Genomic DNA, 22110 nt, shown 5'->3' with positions numbered 1-22110 from the left:
TAATACACGTTGGGCTCTCAATTGTTTCAAGCGCAGGTTAGACATATATGAATGTTTGTAAATCACGAAGAAATTAACATGTGATGAACAATGTGAATATGTCAGACAACAAAGGAAATAATACATCTACAGAAGGATCCTTCTGAAGACGTATTATTCAATACGAAAGTACTTAAGGAATTTCCCGTCTTAATCCTTCCGTCGTGGTCTGACACCTTCACATATGTGGATGAGTTTGGGTGAATATAAATATAAGATATATATTAAGAGTAAATAGCAGCTGTCTCGTAAGGGCCAATAGGACATCTGCAGTTTCCAAAATCTAAAGTTCCTTGTTTAATTTAGTAATAAATTTAGAAATTTAATTTAATAATTTATTCCAGGTCAATTTTAAGTCCACCGTTCCCTGATTAATTTTGCTGTTTCGAGTTCAATTAAGATGAATGAGTTTCGTTGCTTTATGACCAAATCATAACATACGCTACTGTAATTTTCCTTAATTATGTTTCAGATTAACGAGATTTTTTAATGAGCAAACTTTTGGGGGAAATAATATAAGCTTTATTATACCTTATTTATTGCAAATATTGTGAAATTATACATTGTAAGTATGTGGCATATATGTGACTATCAAGCATGAAATATATTACAAATTTGGCCAGAGGACACGAGAGACAGGACAGCCTGCGGAGACGTGGAGCAGCCTGTCTCTTAGTGAAGCAGGCTGCATTTTCCTCACTGAAGCAGTCTGCGTTATTCCCACTGAAGCAGGCTGATTTTTTCCCACTGAAGCAGGCGCCATTTTCCCACTATAGCAAGCTGCACGTGCTCGGGACGTGCCTCGAATGGGACAAAAAAAGGCCTTGTACAGTTTCCTGTGTTTGTGTGTTCTAGAAAATGGCTATAATACGACTGCGACTCACTGAAGCACGCTGAATGCGACTCGTTGAAGAAGGCCGAATATGATTCACTGAAGCAGGCCAAATGCGACTCTCTGAAGCAGGCCAAATGCGACTCTCTGAAGCACGCTGAATGCGACTCGTTGAAGAAGGCCGAATATGATTCACTGAAGCAGGCCAAATGCGACTCTCTGAAGCAGGCCAAATGCGACTCTCTGAAGCAGGCCAAATGCGACTCTCTGAAGCACGCTGAATGCGACTCGTTGAAGAAGGCCGAATATGATTCACTGAAGCAGGCCAAATGCGACTCTCTGAATCAGGCCAAATGCGACTCTCTGAAGCAGGCTGAATGCGACTCTCTGAAGCACGCTGAATGCGACTCGTTGAAGAAGGCCGAATATGATTCACTGAAGCAGGCCAAATGCGACTCTCTGAAGCAGGCCAAATGCGACTCTCTGAAGCACGCTGAATGCGACTCGTTGAAGAAGGCCGAATATGATTCACTGAAGCAGGCCAAATGCGACTCTCTGAAGCAGGCCAAATGCGACTCTCTGAAGCAGGCCAAATGCGACTCTCTGAAGCACGCTGAATGCGACTCGTTGAAGAAGGCCGAATATGATTCACTGAAGCAGGCCAAATGCGACTCTCTGAATCAGGCCAAATGCGACTCTCTGAAGCACGCTGAATGCGACTCGTTGAAGAAGGCCGAATATGATTCACTGAAGCAGGCCAAATGCGACTCTCTGAAGCAGGCCAAATGCGACTCTCTGAAGCAGGCCAAATGCGACTCTCTGAAGCAGGCTGAATGCGACTCTCTGAAGCAGGCTGAATGCGAATATCTGAAGCAGGCTGAATGCGAATCTCTGAAGCAGGCTGAATGCGACTCTCTGAAGCAGGCTGAATGCGACTCTCTGAAGCAGGCCAAATGCGACTCTCTGAAGCAGGCTGAATGCGACTCTCTGAAGCAGGCTGAATGCGAATATCTGAAGCAGGCTGAATGCGAATCTCTGAAGCAGGCCAAATGCGACTCTCTGAAGCACGCTGAATGCGACTCGTTGAAGAAGGCCGAATATGATTCACTGAAGCAGGCCAAATGCGACTCTCTGAATCAGGCCAAATGCGACTCTCTGAAGCACGCTGAATGCGACTCGTTGAAGAAGGCCGAATATGATTCACTGAAGCAGGCCAAATGCGACTCTCTGAAGCAGGCCAAATGCGACTCTCTGAAGCAGGCCAAATGCGACTCTCTGAAGCACGCTGAATGCGACTCGTTGAAGAAGGCCGAATATGATTCACTGAAGCAGGCCAAATGCGACTCTCTGAATCAGGCCAAATGCGACTCTCTGAAGCAGGCTGAATGCGACTCTCTGAAGCACGCTGAATGCGACTCGTTGAAGAAGGCCGAATATGATTCATTGAAGCAGGCCAAATGCGACTCTCTGAAGCAGGCCAAATGCGACTCTCTGAAGCACGCTGAATGCGACTCGTTGAAGAAGGCCGAATATGATTCACTGAAGCAGGCCAAATGCGACTCTCTGAAGCAGGCCAAATGCGACTCTCTGAAGCAGGCCAAATGCGACTCTCTGAAGCACGCTGAATGCGACTCGTTGAAGAAGGCCGAATATGATTCACTGAAGCAGGCCAAATGCGACTCTCTGAATCAGGCCAAATGCGACTCTCTGAAGCACGCTGAATGCGACTCGTTGAAGAAGGCCGAATATGATTCACTGAAGCAGGCCAAATGCGACTCTCTGAAGCAGGCCAAATGCGACTCTCTGAAGCAGGCCAAATGCGACTCTCTGAAGCAGGCTGAATGCGACTCTCTGAAGCAGGCTGAATGCGAATATCTGAAGCAGGCTGAATGCGAATCTCTGAAGCAGGCTGAATGCGACTCTCTGAAGCAGGCTGAATGCGACTCTCTGAAGCAGGCCAAATGCGACTCTCTGAAGCAGGCTGAATGCGACTCTCTGAAGCAGGCTGAATGCGAATATCTGAAGCAGGCTGAATGCGAATCTCTGAAGCAGGCTGAATGCGACTCTCTGAAGCAGGCCGAAGGCGACTCTCTGGATTAGGCCGAATATGGCTCACTGAAGCAGGCCAAATGCGACTCTCTGAAGGAGGCCGAAAGCGACTCACTGAAGGAGGCCGAATACGACTCTCTGAAGCAGGCTGAATGCGACTCTCTGAAGCAGGCTGAATGCTACTCTCTGAAGCAGGCTGAATGCTACTCTCTGAAGCAGGCTGAATGCGACTCACTGAAGCAGGCTGAATGCGACTCTCTGAAGCAGGCTGAATGCGACTCTCTGAAGCAGGCTGAATGCAACTCTCTGAAGCAGGCCGAAAGCGACTCACTGAAGGAGGCCGAAAGCGACTCACTGAAGGAGGCCGAAAGCGACTCACTGAAGGAGGCCGAAAGCGACTCTCTGAAGCAGGCTGAATGCGACTCTCTGAAGCAGGCTGAATGCGACTCTCTGAAGCAGGCTGAATGCGACTCTCTGAAGCAGGCTGAATGCGACTCTCTGAAGCAGGCCATATGTGACTCTCTGAAGCAGGCCGAATGCGACTCTCTGAAGCAGGCTGAATGCGACTCTCTGAAGCAGGCTGAATGCGACTCTCTGAAGCAGGCTGAATGCTACTCTCTGAAGCAGGCTGAATGCGACTCTCTGAAGCAGGCTGAATGCGACTCTCTGAAGCAGGCCGAAAGCGACTCACTGAAGGAGGCCGAAAGCGACTCACTGAAGGAGGCCGAAAGCGACTCTCTGAAGCAGGCCGAATACGACTCTCTGAAGCAGGCTGAATGCGACTCTCTGAAGCAGGCTGAATGCGACTCTCTGAAGCAGGCTGAATGCGACTCTCTGAAGCAGGCTGAATGCGACTCTCTGAAGCAGGCTGAATGCGACTCTCTGAAGCAGGCCATATGTGACTCTCTGAAGCAGGCCGAATGCGACTCTCTGAAGCAGGCTGAATGCGACTCTCTGAAGCAGGCCGAAAGCGACTCTCTGAAGCAGGCCGAAAGCGACTCACTGAAGGAGGCTGAATGCTGCTCTCTGAAGCAGGCTGAATGAGACTCTCTGAAGCAGGCTGAATTCGACTCTCTGAAGCAGGCTGAATGCGACTCTCTGAAGCAGACTGAATGCGACTCTCTGAAGCAGGCCGAAAGCAACTCACTGAAGAAGGCCGAATGCGTAAGTCATATTGCAGTACAAATAACAATAATAGCATGAGTTCTGGGAGATAGTGTGAGAGCGCATCAGCGATACAACCACCCCCCACAAGAGACACAGAGTCACTGATGGGGCTGAGCGACATAGGACCCTCTCTGTCACACGATACTGTTGCCATTTAGTGAGTTTATATTCATTTTATGCATAACATGTTATTTTCAACGCTATTGCGAAAAATAAGACTTCTACAACGTAAGATACAATACCCCGCGGCGCACTCACGGCGCGAGGACCAGCTTCACGAAAGTTGCAGCGGGAAATTTGACTCTAATTACGTTAATTTTCAAGATTATCTATTACGTTTCAAGATTATAATTACGTTTAAGATCATTAAACGGTTTGGACCACAGTGTTGCCAGAACGTTGTAGTATTTTTCGTAATTTTTCGTAAATATTCAATTTTTCATCGAATTTTCGGTTAACATGGCCCCTTAGGCAGTCCAAGAACTCTTGACTTGGTCCCGTGAGAGGACAAAGTGGCCGCCGTCGGTTATAGCAATGTGTTAGCTGCTGGTTTATGCCATGTTGGATGGACCGACATACCCGGGATTGGCCGGGAAGAGTTATGTGACGACAGTGGTGCGACTGTAGAGAAGTGCTGCTAGTGAGTGACTAGAGACTTGTGCCAGGGTGCTAGCTACCCCCTGTATGTGATTATTTGCGACCCCTGACAGTATGTTGCTGAACCCTCTGCCAGTGTGTATCAGGAGAGCGGAGGTGGGGTATTGGCACATCGTGACGATACGGTGTGTGTGGACTGGCCCATGTTGAGGAAGGTGAACTCGCCGGTGTTTGCCATTAGGTGTGGACGACGTGTACCTGGAAAGTGGATTCACCGGGATTGATGAACACTGCCGATGTGTTGTGTCCTGAGTGAGAGCGACACTTTGTAAATATGTGAAGTAATACTTTGATATAATATATATAGTGGTGAAGGTGTTAATGTATTGGTGAAGATATAATAGTGTATTGTTTATTCCCCCAACCTTCCACGACTCTGGCACTCTGCCTGACTCTAATGATTTATTAAACATGGATGACACTTGCTCACAAAGCTCCTCTTTGCATTCCTTAAGCACCTTGGCAAACACTTCGTCCGGCCCTGGGGATTTTTCTGGTTTCAGTTTCACTATTTGTTTAATAACATCATCCCTGGTAACTGTTTAACTAGTCAACCTGTCCTCTTCCCAACCCACATAGACTCGTTTCTACCAATATATAATGTGGTTTTTACCCACATAGACTCTTTCTACCTATCAGATTCTTCAGATCCTTTGTTATCCATTTTGGGTCATTATTATTCGATCTATTTAATTTGCATATCTTGAGATCTTGAGGTTATCTTGAGATGATTTCGGGGCTTTTTTTTTTAGTGTTTCCGCGGCCCGGTCCTCGACCAGGCCTCCACCCCCAGGAAGCAGCCTGTGACAGCTGACTAACACCCAGGTACCTATTTTACTGCTAGGTAACAGGGGCATAGGGTGAAAGAAACTGCCCATTGTTTCTCGCCGGCGCCTGGGATCGAACCCAGGACCACAGGATCACAAGTCCAGCGTGCTGTTCGATTTCGGCCGACCAGAAATAAGATGGGTTTAACTATGAAACAAATTAGTGGGTAAGATAATACACGTTGGGCTCTCAATTGTTTCAAGCGCAGGTTAGACATATATGAATGTTTGTAAATCACGAAGAAATTAACATGTGATGAACAATGTGAATATGTCAGACAACAAAGGAAATAATACATCTACAGAAGGATCCTTCTGAAGACGTATTATTCAATACGAAAGTACTTAAGGAATTTCCCGTCTTAATCCTTCCGTCGTGGTCTGACACCTTCACATATGTGGATGAGTTTGGGTGAATATAAATATAAGATATATATTAAGAGTAAATAGCAGCTGTCTCGTAAGGGCCAATAGGACATCTGCAGTTTCCAAAATCTAAAGTTCCTTGTTTAATTTAGTAATAAATTTAGAAATTTAATTTAATAATTTATTCCAGGTCAATTTTAAGTCCACCGTTCCCTGATTAATTTTGCTGTTTCGAGTTCAATTAAGATGAATGAGTTTCGTTGCTTTATGACCAAATCATAACATACGCTACTGTAATTTTCCTTAATTATGTTTCAGATTAACGAGATTTTTTAATGAGCAAACTTTTGGGGGAAATAATATAAGCTTTATTATACCTTATTTATTGCAAATATTGTGAAATTATACATTGTAAGTATGTGGCATATATGTGACTATCAAGCATGAAATATATTACAAATTTGGCCAGAGGACACGAGAGACAGGACAGCCTGCGGAGACGTGGAGCAGCCTGTCTCTTAGTGAAGCAGGCTGCATTTTCCTCACTGAAGCAGTCTGCGTTATTCCCACTGAAGCAGGCTGATTTTTTCCCACTGAAGCAGGCGCCATTTTCCCACTATAGCAAGCTGCACGTGCTTGGGACGTGCCTCGAATGGGACAAAAAAAGGCCTTGTACAGTTTCCTGTGTTTGTGTGTTCTAGAAAATGGCTATAATACGACTGCGACTCACTGAAGCACGCTGAATGCGACTCGTTGAAGAAGGCCGAATATGATTCACTGAAGCAGGCCAAATGCGACTCTCTGAAGCAGGCCAAATGCGACTCTCTGAAGCACGCTGAATGCGACTCGTTGAAGAAGGCCGAATATGATTCACTGAAGCAGGCCAAATGCGACTCTCTGAAGCAGGCCAAATGCGACTCTCTGAAGCAGGCCAAATGCGACTCTCTGAAGCACGCTGAATGCGACTCGTTGAAGAAGGCCGAATATGATTCACTGAAGCAGGCCAAATGCGACTCTCTGAATCAGGCCAAATGCGACTCTCTGAAGCAGGCTGAATGCGACTCTCTGAAGCACGCTGAATGCGACTCGTTGAAGAAGGCCGAATATGATTCACTGAAGCAGGCCAAATGCGACTCTCTGAAGCAGGCCAAATGCGACTCTCTGAAGCACGCTGAATGCGACTCGTTGAAGAAGGCCGAATATGATTCACTGAAGCAGGCCAAATGCGACTCTCTGAAGCAGGCCAAATGCGACTCTCTGAAGCAGGCCAAATGCGACTCTCTGAAGCACGCTGAATGCGACTCGTTGAAGAAGGCCGAATATGATTCACTGAAGCAGGCCAAATGCGACTCTCTGAATCAGGCCAAATGCGACTCTCTGAAGCACGCTGAATGCGACTCGTTGAAGAAGGCCGAATATGATTCACTGAAGCAGGCCAAATGCGACTCTCTGAAGCAGGCCAAATGCGACTCTCTGAAGCAGGCCAAATGCGACTCTCTGAAGCAGGCTGAATGCGACTCTCTGAAGCAGGCTGAATGCGAATATCTGAAGCAGGCTGAATGCGACTCTCTGAAGCAGGCTGAATGCGACTCTCTGAAGCAGGCTGAATGCGACTCTCTGAAGCAGGCCAAATGCGACTCTCTGAAGCAGGCTGAATGCGACTCTCTGAAGCAGGCTGAATGCGAATATCTGAAGCAGGCTGAATGCGAATCTCTGAAGCAGGCCAAATGCGACTCTCTGAAGCACGCTGAATGCGACTCGTTGAAGAAGGCCGAATATGATTCACTGAAGCAGGCCAAATGCGACTCTCTGAATCAGGCCAAATGCGACTCTCTGAAGCACGCTGAATGCGACTCGTTGAAGAAGGCCGAATATGATTCACTGAAGCAGGCCAAATGCGACTCTCTGAAGCAGGCCAAATGCGACTCTCTGAAGCAGGCCAAATGCGACTCTCTGAAGCACGCTGAATGCGACTCGTTGAAGAAGGCCGAATATGATTCACTGAAGCAGGCCAAATGCGACTCTCTGAATCAGGCCAAATGCGACTCTCTGAAGCAGGCTGAATGCGACTCTCTGAAGCACGCTGAATGCGACTCGTTGAAGAAGGCCGAATATGATTCATTGAAGCAGGCCAAATGCGACTCTCTGAAGCAGGCCAAATGCGACTCTCTGAAGCACGCTGAATGCGACTCGTTGAAGAAGGCCGAATATGATTCACTGAAGCAGGCCAAATGCGACTCTCTGAAGCAGGCCAAATGCGACTCTCTGAAGCAGGCCAAATGCGACTCTCTGAAGCACGCTGAATGCGACTCGTTGAAGAAGGCCGAATATGATTCACTGAAGCAGGCCAAATGCGACTCTCTGAATCAGGCCAAATGCGACTCTCTGAAGCACGCTGAATGCGACTCGTTGAAGAAGGCCGAATATGATTCACTGAAGCAGGCCAAATGCGACTCTCTGAAGCAGGCCAAATGCGACTCTCTGAAGCAGGCCAAATGCGACTCTCTGAAGCAGGCTGAATGCGACTCTCTGAAGCAGGCTGAATGCGAATATCTGAAGCAGGCTGAATGCGAATCTCTGAAGCAGGCTGAATGCGACTCTCTGAAGCAGGCTGAATGCGACTCTCTGAAGCAGGCTGAATGCGACTCTCTGAAGCAGGCCAAATGCGACTCTCTGAAGCAGGCTGAATGCGAATATCTGAAGCAGGCTGAATGCGACTCTCTGAAGCAGGCTGAATGCGACTCTCTGAAGCAGGCCAAATGCGACTCTCTGAAGCAGGCTGAATGCGACTCTCTGAAGCAGGCTGAATGCGAATATCTGAAGCAGGCTGAATGCGAATCTCTGAAGCAGGCTGAATGCGACTCTCTGAAGCAGGCCGAAGGCGACTCTCTGGATTAGGCCGAATATGGCTCACTGAAGCAGGCCAAATGCGACTCTCTGAAGGAGGCCGAAAGCGACTCACTGAAGGAGGCCGAATACGACTCTCTGAAGCAGGCTGAATGCGACTCTCTGAAGCAGGCTGAATGCTACTCTCTGAAGCAGGCTGAATGCTACTCTCTGAAGCAGGCTGAATGCGACTCACTGAAGCAGGCTGAATGCGACTCTCTGAAGCAGGCTGAATGCGACTCTCTGAAGCAGGCTGAATGCGACTCTCTGAAGCAGGCTGAATGCGACTCTCTGAAGCAGGCCAAATGCGACTCTCTGAAGCAGGCTGAATGCGACTCTCTGAAGCAGGCTGAATGCGAATATCTGAAGCAGGCTGAATGCGAATCTCTGAAGCAGGCTGAATGCGACTCTCTGAAGCAGGCCGAAGGCGACTCTCTGGATTAGGCCGAATATGGCTCACTGAAGCAGGCCAAATGCGACTCTCTGAAGGAGGCCGAAAGCGACTCACTGAAGGAGGCCGAATACGACTCTCTGAAGCAGGCTGAATGCGACTCTCTGAAGCAGGCTGAATGCTACTCTCTGAAGCAGGCTGAATGCTACTCTCTGAAGCAGGCTGAATGCGACTCACTGAAGCAGGCTGAATGCGACTCTCTGAAGCAGGCTGAATGCGACTCTCTGAAGCAGGCTGAATGCAACTCTCTGAAGCAGGCCGAAAGCGACTCACTGAAGGAGGCCGAAAGCGACTCACTGAAGGAGGCCGAAAGCGACTCACTGAAGGAGGCCGAAAGCGACTCTCTGAAGCAGGCTGAATGCGACTCTCTGAAGCAGGCTGAATGCGACTCTCTGAAGCAGGCTGAATGCGACTCTCTGAAGCAGGCTGAATGCGACTCTCTGAAGCAGGCTGAATGCGACTCTCTGAAGCAGGCCATATGTGACTCTCTGAAGCAGGCCGAATGCGACTCTCTGAAGCAGGCTGAATGCGACTCTCTGAAGCAGGCTGAATGCGACTCTCTGAAGCAGGCTGAATGCTACTCTCTGAAGCAGGCTGAATGCGACTCTCTGAAGCAGGCTGAATGCGACTCTCTGAAGCAGGCCGAAAGCGACTCACTGAAGGAGGCCGAAAGCGACTCACTGAAGGAGGCCGAAAGCGACTCTCTGAAGCAGGCCGAATACGACTCTCTGAAGCAGGCTGAATGCGACTCTCTGAAGCAGGCTGAATGCGACTCTCTGAAGCAGGCTGAATGCGACTCTCTGAAGCAGGCTGAATGCGACTCTCTGAAGCAGGCTGAATGCGACTCTCTGAAGCAGGCCATATGTGACTCTGAAGCAGGCCGAATGCGACTCTCTGAAGCAGGCTGAATGCGACTCTCTGAAGCAGGCCGAAAGCGACTCTCTGAAGCAGGCCGAAAGCGACTCACTGAAGGAGGCTGAATGCTGCTCTCTGAAGCAGGCTGAATGAGACTCTCTGAAGCAGGCTGAATTCGACTCTCTGAAGCAGGCTGAATGCGACTCTCTGAAGCAGACTGAATGCGACTCTCTGAAGCAGGCCGAAAGCAACTCACTGAAGAAGGCCGAATGCGACTCTCTGAAGCAGGCCGAAAGCGACTTACTGAAGGAGGCTGAATGAGACTCTCTGAAGCAGGCTGAATGAGACTCTCTGAAGCAGGCTGAATGAGACTCTCTGAAGCAGGCTGAATGCGACTCTCTGAAGCAGGCTGAATGCGACTCTCTGAAGCAGGCCGAAAGCGACTTACTGAAGGAGGCTGAATGCTACTCTCTGAAGCAGGCTGAATGAGACTCTCTGAAGCAGGCTGAATAAGACTCTCTGAAGCAGGCTGAATTCGACTCTCTGAAGCAGGCTGAATTCGACTCTCTGAAGCAGGCTGAATGCTACTCTCTGAAGCAGGCTGAAGGCGACTCTCTGAAGCAGGCTGAATGCGACTCTCAGAAGCAGGCTGAATATAACTCACTGACGAGGTCTGGGCCCAACGTATTGAAACAGGCTGGACGCCTCTCCCTGAAGCAGGCTGGACGTATCTCCCTGAAGCAGGCTGGACATAACTTACTGACGCAGTCCGGGCCAAACTTATTGAAACAGGCTGGACGCTTCTCCCTGAAGCAGGCTGGACGTATCTCCCTGAAGCCGGCTGGACATAACTTACTGACGCAGTCCGGGCCAAACTTATTGAAACAGGCTGGACGCTTCTCCCTGAAGCAGGCTGGACGTATCTCCCTGAAGCAGGCTGGACATAACTTACTGACGCAGTCCGGGCCAAACTTATTGAAACAGGCTGGACGCTTCTCCCTGAAGCAGGCTGGACATAACTTACTGACGCAGTCCGGGCCAAACTTATTGAAACAGGCTGGACGCTTCTCCCTGAAGCAGGCTGGACGTATCTCCCTGAAGCAGGCTGGACATAACTTACTGACGCAGTCCGGGCCAAACTTATTGAAACAGGCTGGACGCTTCTCCGTGAAGCAGGCTGGACGTATCTCCCTGAAGCAGGCTGGACATAACTTACTGACGAAGTCTGGGCCCAACTTATTGAAGCAGGCTGGACACGTGCCTGTACGTAACTTATTGGAGCAGGCCGGAAGCAACCTACTGAAGTAGCTTCAACAGAATCTACCGAAACAGCCTGCACGTAATTGAATGAAGATGGAACGTTGCGTACTGAAGCATGGTTGACGCTTCTCACTGAAGTAGGTTGAAAGTATCTGCCTGAAGCAGGCCGGACGTAAGACTGCACGTCTCTCACTGAAGCAGGCTGGACGCAAGGTTCCATGAGTCGAGTTGAACCTCAAGCCTGACCGTCACTTGGCCAAGAAGACTAAACTAAGAGACTGAGTGCCAGTTGTTATATAGTCAAGACCACCACACTCTGAACAGTCACGTGAACAATTTCCTAGAACACACAAACACAGGAAACTGTACAAGGCCTTTATTGTCCCATTCGAGGCTCCTGTTTTAAATTCCTCCCAAACGTGTATACACCTCCCAAAGGTGTATATCAAATAATATACACCTGGAAGATACTGGAGGGCCAAGTACCAAATCTACACAGTAAAATAACAACGTACTGGAGTGAACGACATGGAAGAAAATGTAGAATAGAACCAGTGAAGAGCAGAGGTGCCATAGGCACAATCAGAGAACACTGTATAAACATCAGAGGTCCGCGGTTGTTCAACGTCCTCCCAGCAAGCATAAGAAATATTGCCGGAACAACCGTGGACATTTTCAAGAGGAAACTAGATTTATTCCTCCAAGGAGTGCCGGACCAACCGGGCTGTGGTGGGTATGTGGGCCTGCGGGCCGCTCCAAGCAACAGCCTGGTAGACCAAACTCTCACAAGTCAAGCCTGGCCTCGGGCCGGGCTTGGGGAGTAGAAGAACTCCCAGAACCCCATCAACCAGGTATCAACCAGGTAAACTCTTGCATATATTTGTCTAACCTAAGCTTGAAATAATCAAGTAATACCATTTATTATCTTACTGCATAATTTGTTCCAGAGATCAAATCTGGTCAACATAATTTAGCCAAGTTATTGTGACTCATCGCCTGCATCAACCATCTACTTCCAACCCAGAATTTGCCCAGAACTTTCCTGAATCTAGAATTAATAAGAACACAATAAAATAAGAACGTAATAAGAACACAATAAAGTAAGAACGTAATAAGAACACAATAAAATAAGAACGTAATAAGAACACAATAAAATAAGAACGTAATAAGAACACAATAAAATAAAAACAATGAAATAAGAACTTAATAAAATAGGAACACAATAAAATAAGAACATAATAAAATAAGAACATATGTAAGAACATTTATCATCCTTCACTTGACGCTTTTTCACTAAATTCTAGTGAATTTAAATCCATTCTGTAGTATGTTATTAATTTGTCTCCCTGTTATTTATCACTAATTTTACAATATTTTTTTCCCAGTTGGTTCCATAATGTGTTGCTTAAGGAACCAATCGTCATTAGGGTATGGTATTGTGGGTGCTATATTAAGTTGGATTAAGGCATGGCTATACCAAAGGAAATAAAGAGTAGTATAAATATGGGTAAGTCAGAGTTGGGAAATGTTGTAAGTGGAGTGCCTCAAGGCTCTGTCCTGGGACCTCTGTTGTTTATAATATATATAAATGATTTAGATTCAGGTTTGAGTAGCAACATTTGCAAATTTGCCGATGATACGAAAATCGGTAGGGAAATTAATTCGGAGGAGGACTCACTATCACTTCAAGTTGATCTAGATAGGGTTTTGAAATGGTCAAAGGATTGGCAGATGCAGTTTAATGCTGATAAATGTAAAGTTCTGAGGTTAGGTAATGATGATAGAGTTACAAGATACGAGCTAGATGGTGTTGAGATTGCGAAGTCGGATTGCGAAAGGGATCTGGGAGTTATGATTAGTAAGAATTTAAAACAAAAGGATCAATGTATAAATGTTCGTAATAAGGCAAATCGGACACTTGGATTTATTAATCGCAGCGTTAGTAACAAGACACCTGGTGTGGTTCTCAAGCTGTATCTTGCTCTAGTTAGGCCCCATTTAGATTTTGCAGTTCAGTTTTGGTCGCCATATTATAGAATGGATATAAATTCACTTGAACGTGTCCAGCGTAGGATGACTAAGTTAATTCCCCAAATTAGAAATCTTTCATATGAAGAAAGATTAACAAAGCTTAAGTTGCATTCACTGGAAAGGCGAAGAGTTAGGGGTGACATGATAGAGGTTTACAAGTGGGTGAATGGACATAACAAAGGGGATATTAATAGGGTATTAAAAGTATCAACACAAGAGAGAACACGAAACAATGGGTATAAATTGGATAAGTTTAGATTTAGGAAAGACTTGGGTAAAAACTGGTTCAGTAACAGGGTTGTTGATTTGTGGAACCAATTGCCGCGTAACATTGTGGAGGTGGGGTCCCTCGATTGTTTCAAGCATGGGTTGGACATGTATATGAGTGGGATTGGGTGGTTATAAATAGGAGCTGCCTCGTATGGGCCAATAGGCCTTCTGCAGTTACCTTCGTTGATTGATTGATTGATAAAGATTAAGCCACCCAAAAGGTGGCACGGGCATGAATAGCCCGTAAGTGGTGGCCCTTTTGAGCCATTACCAGTATCAAGAGCTGATACTGGAGATTTGTGGAGGTGCAACTGCACCCTGCGTGACGGGAGATGTCTCCCGTAATTATTAATTTTTTTTCTTTTTTCTTTTTTTTTCCCCCAGTGTTCTGAGGTTGCATTTAACCATCAAGCTGTTATCGTGGGGGAGGATACTGCTTCACAGTCTTTATGAGGGTGTCCAGCTGCTGGACACCTTTGTTGACCAGGAGAGTGGCTGTGTTGATGGCTTCAGGGTGGCCACTGCATGATTCAGGAACTCTTAAAGCTCTTCTAAGGTCATTGGTTGCTTCACATTCCAGAAGATAGTGAAGTAATGGCTTTTCTGTGACAGTTTGGCAGAAGATGCACTCTCTCTGTCGGGGTTCACCAATCTCCCAGTTGCATCTGTAACCTAGACGTAGTCTATATAGCCTAACTGCTATTTCCCTGTGGATTCCTTTTGGGATATTTAACCTTTCTAATTTGGTTGCCTGAAGATACCATGTTGCAGATGGCGAACCTTCAGCTATTCTCTGGTGTAGGTAGGCTTTGTTGAGGCGTGAGAGTTTTTTGGTGATGATGTGTTTTATGTTCTCTAGGCTGGGTTGAATTGTTTTATGTATCACTGGATGACGAGTTGCCAATTTAGCAATTTCATCAGCTTTTTCATTTAATGGGATTCCAATATGGGATGGGATCCAGTTTAAAGTTATGTTGAGGCCTTTGCCTTTAGCGACTGCTCCTTGATACAAAATGGTGGTAATTATTTCCACATTATCTTTCCACTGTTTTTGTCCTAGTATTTGAAGTGCAGCTTTTGAGTCTGTGTGTATGATTGCATTTTGAGTGTTTTGTGCAATCACATATGCGAATGCCTGTTGTATGGCGAACAGCTCAGTTTGGGTTGATGATACTAGTCCTCCCAGTCTCCAATATGCCTGAACGCTGGTCGTGCAAAGAGCAGCGCCAGCACTCTCATTTTCTGTGTCCACCGATCCGTCTGTGAAGATGTGGGTGGCTCCTGCTACTGCTATGCTATACATTTGCTCTTCTATTATGCGCCTTAGGATTGTCGGATCATAGGCAGCCTTTTTCATTGGGAGACTTTCTATTACTATTTTGAAAGTAGGCTCTTCCCACGGCGCAGAAGGAGTGTAATTTGGGTGTGGATGATCACCCTCTCTATCAAGAATCATGTTTTTTAAATGTAGTCTGTTTAGGACTTTTCCTGCTCTTGCAACCCAAGAGTTTCCATTGTTTTGGCCTAGTCCAACCACCAAGGCCTGTCGTACTGGGATTGGATCAGAAGAAATAATTATCTTACTGATAATTGTAGCTGTTCTTTGATATTCTTTCTTGTAGAGAGGGCAAACCCGTCTCCAGTCTAAGAGTTTCAAGCCTGGTCCACATGGGGGCTCCCAGTGCAGCTCTCATAGCATTGTTTTGGGCAACTTCAAGCTTTTTCCACTGTTGGTGTGATAGATTTGTGAGTGCAGGTGCGGCATAATCGATCACTGATCTGACTGCCTGTACATAGTATGTGCGAAGGACTTGCAGATTGGCTCCTCCAGAAAGGGAGGTTAGCGACCTGAGGATTGCCGTCCGGGCCGCAGTTCGCTCTCTCAAGTATGTGACCTCAGCATTAAAATTCATGTGTGTGTCCAGGATGATTCCTAGATACTGATAGGTGTCGACCCATTCTATTGGTTGCCTTGTACTGTGAGTTGGATGTTGGGCTTCGCTATTTTTATGGGCATGGCCTTTGACTTTGAGGGGTTGAGTTTGATCCCAATCTGTTTTGCCTCTTTACTGATGCAGTCTAAGCATTTGGGTGCAAGGCGCGCCGCATCCCTTCCTTTTATGATGATGACAAAGTCGTCCGCGTAGTTTAGCAGCCTGCAGTGATGTGGGAGTTTCAACCTCATTATTCTTTCCATTAAACAGTTGAAGAGAAGAGGGCTAAGAATACCTCCTTGCGGTGTACCTTCGTTCTTATGTTCTTCTTCTTATGTTCTTATGTTGAGATTGCAAAGTAGAATTGCGAAAGCGATCTGGGAGTTATGATTAGCAAGAATTTAAAGCCAGAAAATCAATGCATAAATGTTCGTAATAAGGCATATAAGACACTGGGATTTATTAATTGATGCGTTAGTAACGAGACACCTGGTGTGGTTCTTCAGCTATATCTTGCTCTGGTTAGATTATGCAGTTCAGTTTTGGTCGCCGTACTATAGAATGGATATAAAATCACTAGAACGTGTCCAGCGTAGGATAAGAACATAAGAACATAAGAACAAAGGTAACTGCAGAAGGCCTATTGGCCCATTCGAGGCAGCTCCTATTCTATAACCACCCAATCCCACTCATATACATAAGAACATAAGAACAAAGGTAACTGCAGAAGGCCTATTGGCCCATACGAGGCAGCTCCTATTCTATAACCACCCAATCCCACTCATATACTTGTCCAACCCGTGCTTGAAACAATCGAGGGACCCCACCTCCACAATGTTACGCGGCAATTGGTTCCACAAATCAACAACCCTGTTACTGAACCAGTATTTACCCAAGTCTTTCCTAAATCTAAACTTATCCAATTTATATCCATTGTTTCGTGTTCTGTCCTGTGTTGATACTTTTAATACCCTATTAATATCCCCCCGGTTATGTCCATTCATCCACTTGTAAACCTCTATCATGTCACCCCTAACTCTTCGCCTTTCCAGTGAATGCAACTTAAGCTTTGTTAATCTTTCTTCATATGAAAGATTTCTAATTTGGGGAATTAACTTAGTCATCCTACGCTGGACACGTTCAAGTGAATTTATATCCATTCTATAATATGGCGACCAAAACTGAACTGCATAATCTAAATGGGGCCTAACTAGAGCAAGATATAGCTTGAGAACCACACCAGGTGTCTTGTTACTAACGCTGCGATTAATAAATCCAAGTGTCCGATTTGCCTTATTACGAACATTTATGCATTGATCCTTTTGTTTTAAATTCTTACTAATCATAACTCCCAGATCCCTTTCGCAATCCGACTTCGCAATCACAACACCATCTAGCTCGTATCTTGTAACTCTATCATCATTACCTAACCTCAGAACTTTACATTTATCAGCATTAAACTGCATCTGCCAATCCTTTGACCATTTCAAAACCCTATCTAGATCAACTTGAAGTGATAGTGAGTCCTCCTCCGAATTAATTTCCCTACCGATTTTCGTATCATCGGCAAATTTGCAAATGTTGCTACTCAAACCTGAATCTAAATCATTTATATATATTATAAACAACAGAGGTCCCAGGACAGAGCCTTGAGGCACTCCACTTACAACATTTTCCCACTCTGACTTGATTCCATTTATACTAACTCTCTGTTTCCTTTGGTATAGCCATGCCCTAATCCAGCTTAATATAGCACCCCCAATACCATGAGACTCTATTTTTTTAATCAGTCTTTCATGTGGCACTGTATCAAAAGCTTTGCTAAAGTCAAGGTATACAACATCGCAATCCTTACCACTATCAACTGCCTCAACAATGCTAGAATAAAAAGATAACAAATTTGTTAAACATGAACGGCCATTTATAAAACCATGTTGCGACTCAATTATTAATTTATGTTTTTCAAGATGAAGACGAATTTTATTTGCTATTATAGATTCGAGTAACTTTCCCACAATAGACGTTAGGCTAATTGGTCGATAGTTAGACGCAAGTGATCTATCTCCTTTCTTAAAAACTGGTATCACATTAGCAACTTTCCAAAACTCTGGCACTCTGCCTGACTCTATTGATTTATTAAATATGGTTGACAGTGGGTCACAAAGCTCCTCTTTGCATTCTTTAAGCACCCTAGCAAACACTTCATCCGGCCCTGGGGATTTGTTTGGTTTGAGTTTTACTATTTGTTTAAGAACATCCTCCCTGGTAACTGCTAAACTCGTCAACCTGTCCTCGTCCCCACCCACATAGACTTGTTCGGCTGAAGGCATATTAAGAACATAAGAACATAAGAACAAAGGTAACTGCAGAAGGCCTATTGGCCCATACGAGGCAGCTCCTATTCTATAACCACCCAATCCCACTCATATACTTGTCCAACCCGTGCTTGAAACAATCGAGGGACCCCACCTCCACAATGTTACGCGGCAATTGGTTCCACAAATCAACAACCCTGTTACTGAACCAGTATTTACCCAAGTCTTTCCTAAATCTAAACTTATCCAATTTATATCCATTGTTTCGTGTTCTGTCCTGTGTTGATACTTTTAATACCCTATTAATATCCCCCCGGTTATGTCCATTCATCCACTTGTAAACCTCTATCATGTCACCCCTAACTCTTCGCCTTTCCAGTGAATGCAACTTAAGCTTTGTTAATCTTTCTTCATATGAAAGATTTCTAATTTGGGGAATTAACTTAGTCATCCTACGCTGGACACGTTCAAGTGAATTTATATCCATTCTATAATATGGCGACCAAAACTGAACTGCATAATCTAAATGGGGCCTAACTAGAGCAAGATATAGCTTGAGAACCACACCAGGTGTCTTGTTACTAACGCTGCGATTAATAAATCCAAGTGTCCGATTTGCCTTATTACGAACATTTATGCATTGATCCTTTTGTTTTAAATTCTTACTAATCATAACTCCCAGATCCCTTTCGCAATCCGACTTCGCAATCACAACACCATCTAGCTCGTATCTTGTAACTCTATCATCATTACCTAACTTCAGAACTTTACATTTATCAGCATTAAACTGCATCTGCCAATCCTTTGACCATTTCAAAACCCTATCTAGATCAACTTGAAGTGATAGTGAGTCCTCCTCCGAATTAATTTCCCTACCGATTTTCGTATCATCGGCAAATTTGCAAATGTTGCTACTCAAACCTGAATCTAAATCATTTATATATATTATAAACAACAGAGGTCCCAGGACAGAGCCTTGAGGCACTCCACTTACAACATTTTCCCACTCTGACTTGATTCCATTTATACTAACTCTCTGTTTCCTTTGGTATAGCCATGCCCTAATCCAGCTTAATATAGCACCCCCAATACCATGAGACTCTATTTTTTTAATCAGTCTTTCATGTGGCACTGTATCAAAAGCTTTGCTAAAGTCAAGGTATACAACATCGCAATCCTTACCACTATCAACTGCCTCAACAATGCTAGAATAAAAAGATAACAAATTTGTTAAACATGAACGGCCATTTATAAAACCATGTTGCGACTCAATTATTAATTTATGTTTTTCAAGATGAAGACGAATTTTATTTGCTATTATAGATTCGAGTAACTTTCCCACAATAGACGTTAGGCTAATTGGTCGATAGTTAGACGCAAGTGATCTATCTCCTTTCTTAAAAACTGGTAACACATTAGCAACTTTCCAAAACTCTGGCACTCTGCCTGACTCTATTGATTTATTAAATATGGTTGACAGTGGGTCACAAAGCTCCTCTTTGCATTCTTTAAGCACCCTAGCAAACACTTCATCCGGCCCTGGGGATTTGTTTGGTTTGAGTTTCACTATTTGTTTAAGAACATCCTCCCTGGTAACTGCTAAACTCGTCAACCTGTCCTCGTCCCCACCCACATAGACTTGTTCGGCTGAAGGCATATTGTTAAGTTCCTCTTTAGTAAATACAGATACAAAATATTTATTAAAAATACTACTCATCTCTTCATCACTATCTGTTATTTGACCTGTCTCAGTTTTTAATGGACCTATCCTTTCCCTAGTCTTAGTACGATATAACTGAAAAAACCCTTTAGGATTTGTCTTTGCTTGCCCTGCTATGCGAACTTCATAGTTTCTTTTTGCTTTCCTTATCTCTTTTTTTAACATTTCTAACCAGTTGTACGAATTCCTGTTCTAAAGTGACCTCCCCATTTTTAATCCTTTTGTACCAAGCTCTCTTTTTACCTATAAGGTTCTTCAAATTCTTTGTTATCCACTTTGGGTCATTAGTATACGATCTATTCAATTTGTATGGTATACTACGTTCCTGTGCTTTGTTTAGAATATTCTTAAATAAGTTATATATTGAATCCACATCGAAATCCCCATTTAAGTCACCTATCGCTGGGTTCATGTCTCGCTCCAAGACCGGCCCACACCCCATACCCAAGCCTTTCCAATCAATTTGACCCAAAAAATTTCTTAGGCTATTAAAATCAGCTTTTCGAAAATCTGGCACTTTAACAGAATTTTCTCCTACTGGTCTATTCCATTCTATGCTAAATCTGATTTCTTTGTGATCACTGCTCCCTAGCTCACTCCCTATTTCGATGTCATTAATTTGCGTTTCCCTGTTAGTTAACACTAAATCTAAAATATTATTTTCCCGTGTTGGTTCCTTAATGTGTTGCGTAAGAAAGCAATCGTCAATTAATTCTAGAAAATCTTCTGCTTCACTATTCCCTGTTTTGTTCAACCAGTTTATTCCGCTAAAATTAAAGTCACCCATGACATAAATACTGTTAGATCTAGATGCTCTAGATATTTCATCCCATAGATGCTTTGCTTCCATTCTGTCTAAATTTGGTGGCCTATATATTACTCCTATTATAATATTATTAGCTTTTTCGTTTAATTCAATCCAAATAGTTTCTGTGTGTGGCTCTGTTTTGATTCCCTCTTTGAGACTACATTTCAAATTGTCCCTAACATATATGGCTACTCCACCTCCTCGTCTAATATATCTATCTGTGTGAAATAGTTTAAATCCATATATTTGATATTCAGCTAATAGTTCTCTATTTTCTACATTCATCCACGTTTCGGTAAGTGCAATAATATCTATTTTTTCTGTGCAGACAAGAGCATTTAATTCGTTAATTTTATTTCTTAGACTTCTACTGTTAGTGTAATATACCCTAAGTGAATTGTTATTTTGCGGACCTTCTCTTTCCCTGATCGTTTTGCCAATTCCTTTCTCCCACAAACACATACTTTTATTACCTCCTTCCTCCAAATCAATTCCCATACCTCTATCTACTAACAGTTTAAACCCAAACAAACACCTCTAACCACTTCTTCTAGCGAGTTCGCAACAGCAACAACCCCAGCTCTCGATAGATGCACCCCATCACGAGCATACATTTCATTTCTTCCATAGAAGTGTTCCCAGTTGTCTATGAAAGATATTGCATTTGATTTGCAATATCTTTCCAGCCGGCAATTGACACCAAGTGCCCTCGATATCCATTCATTTCCCACTCCCTTTCTTGGAAGAATGCCACATATGATCGGGATTCCTCCCTTGCTCCTAACTAACTCTATGGCTGTTTTATACCTCTGAATCAGTTCCTCACTCCTGACTCGACCAACATCATTTCCTCCCACTCCCATATTGTTAAGTTCCTCTTTAGTAAATACAGATACAAAATATTTATTAAAAATACTACTCATCTCTTCATCACTATCTGTTATTTGACCTGTCTCAGTTTTTAATGGACCTATCCTTTCCCTAGTCTTAGTACGATATAACTGAAAAAACCCTTTAGGATTTGTCTTTGCTTGCCCTGCTATGCGAACTTCATAGTTTCTTTTTGCTTTCCTTATCTCTTTTTTAACATTTCTAACCAGTTGTACGAATTCCTGTTCTAAAGTGACCTCCCCATTTTTAATCCTTTTGTACCAAGCTCTCTTTTTACCTATAAGGTTCTTCAAATTCTTTGTTATCCACTTTGGGTCATTAGTATACGATCGATTCAATTTGTATGGTATACTACGTTCCTGTGCTTTGTTTAGAATATTCTTAAATAAGTTATATATTGAATCCACATCGAAATCCCCATTTAAGTCACCTATCGCTGGGTTCATGTCTCGCTCCAAGACCGGCCCACACCCCATACCCAAGCCTTTCCAATCAATTTGACCCAAAAAATTTCTTAGGCTATTAAAATCAGCTTTTCGAAAATCTGGCACTTTAACAGAATTTTCTCCTACTGGTCTATTCCATTCTATGCTAAATCTGATTTCTTTGTGATCACTGCTCCCTAGCTCACTCCCTATTTCGATGTCATTAATTTGCGTTTCCCTGTTAGTTAACACTAAATCTAAAATATTATTTTCCCGTGTTGGTTCCTTAATGTGTTGCGTAAGAAAGCAATCGTCAATTAATTCTAG

At 44.3% G+C, this 22110-nt stretch overlaps 1 protein-coding gene across 1 annotated transcript in view; it reads left to right on the top strand.

Annotated features, from left to right (window-relative positions):
- Positions 1-11437, top strand: part of LOC138351160 (titin homolog) — a 59395-nt gene extending 47958 nt beyond the window's left edge. Inside the window, exons 2-9 of the mRNA XM_069302796.1 lie at positions 929-1675; positions 1841-2683; positions 3164-3715; positions 3980-4084; positions 6673-7419; positions 7585-8427; positions 9460-10035; positions 10706-11437. Of these exons, the coding sequence (XP_069158897.1) occupies positions 929-1675; positions 1841-2683; positions 3164-3715; positions 3980-4084; positions 6673-7419; positions 7585-8427; positions 9460-10035; positions 10706-11437 (5145 nt within the window). The remainder of the gene's footprint in view (positions 1-928; positions 1676-1840; positions 2684-3163; positions 3716-3979; positions 4085-6672; positions 7420-7584; positions 8428-9459; positions 10036-10705) is intronic.
- Positions 11438-22110: the final 10673 nt, after the last annotated feature.

Source organism: Procambarus clarkii, chromosome 48 (genome assembly GCF_040958095.1).
Source record: "Procambarus clarkii isolate CNS0578487 chromosome 48, FALCON_Pclarkii_2.0, whole genome shotgun sequence".
Classification (NCBI taxonomy): domain Eukaryota; kingdom Metazoa; phylum Arthropoda; class Malacostraca; order Decapoda; family Cambaridae; genus Procambarus; species Procambarus clarkii.
The sequence above is the reverse complement of the archived record's forward strand: the minus strand, read 5'-3'. Positions and strand labels throughout refer to the sequence as shown.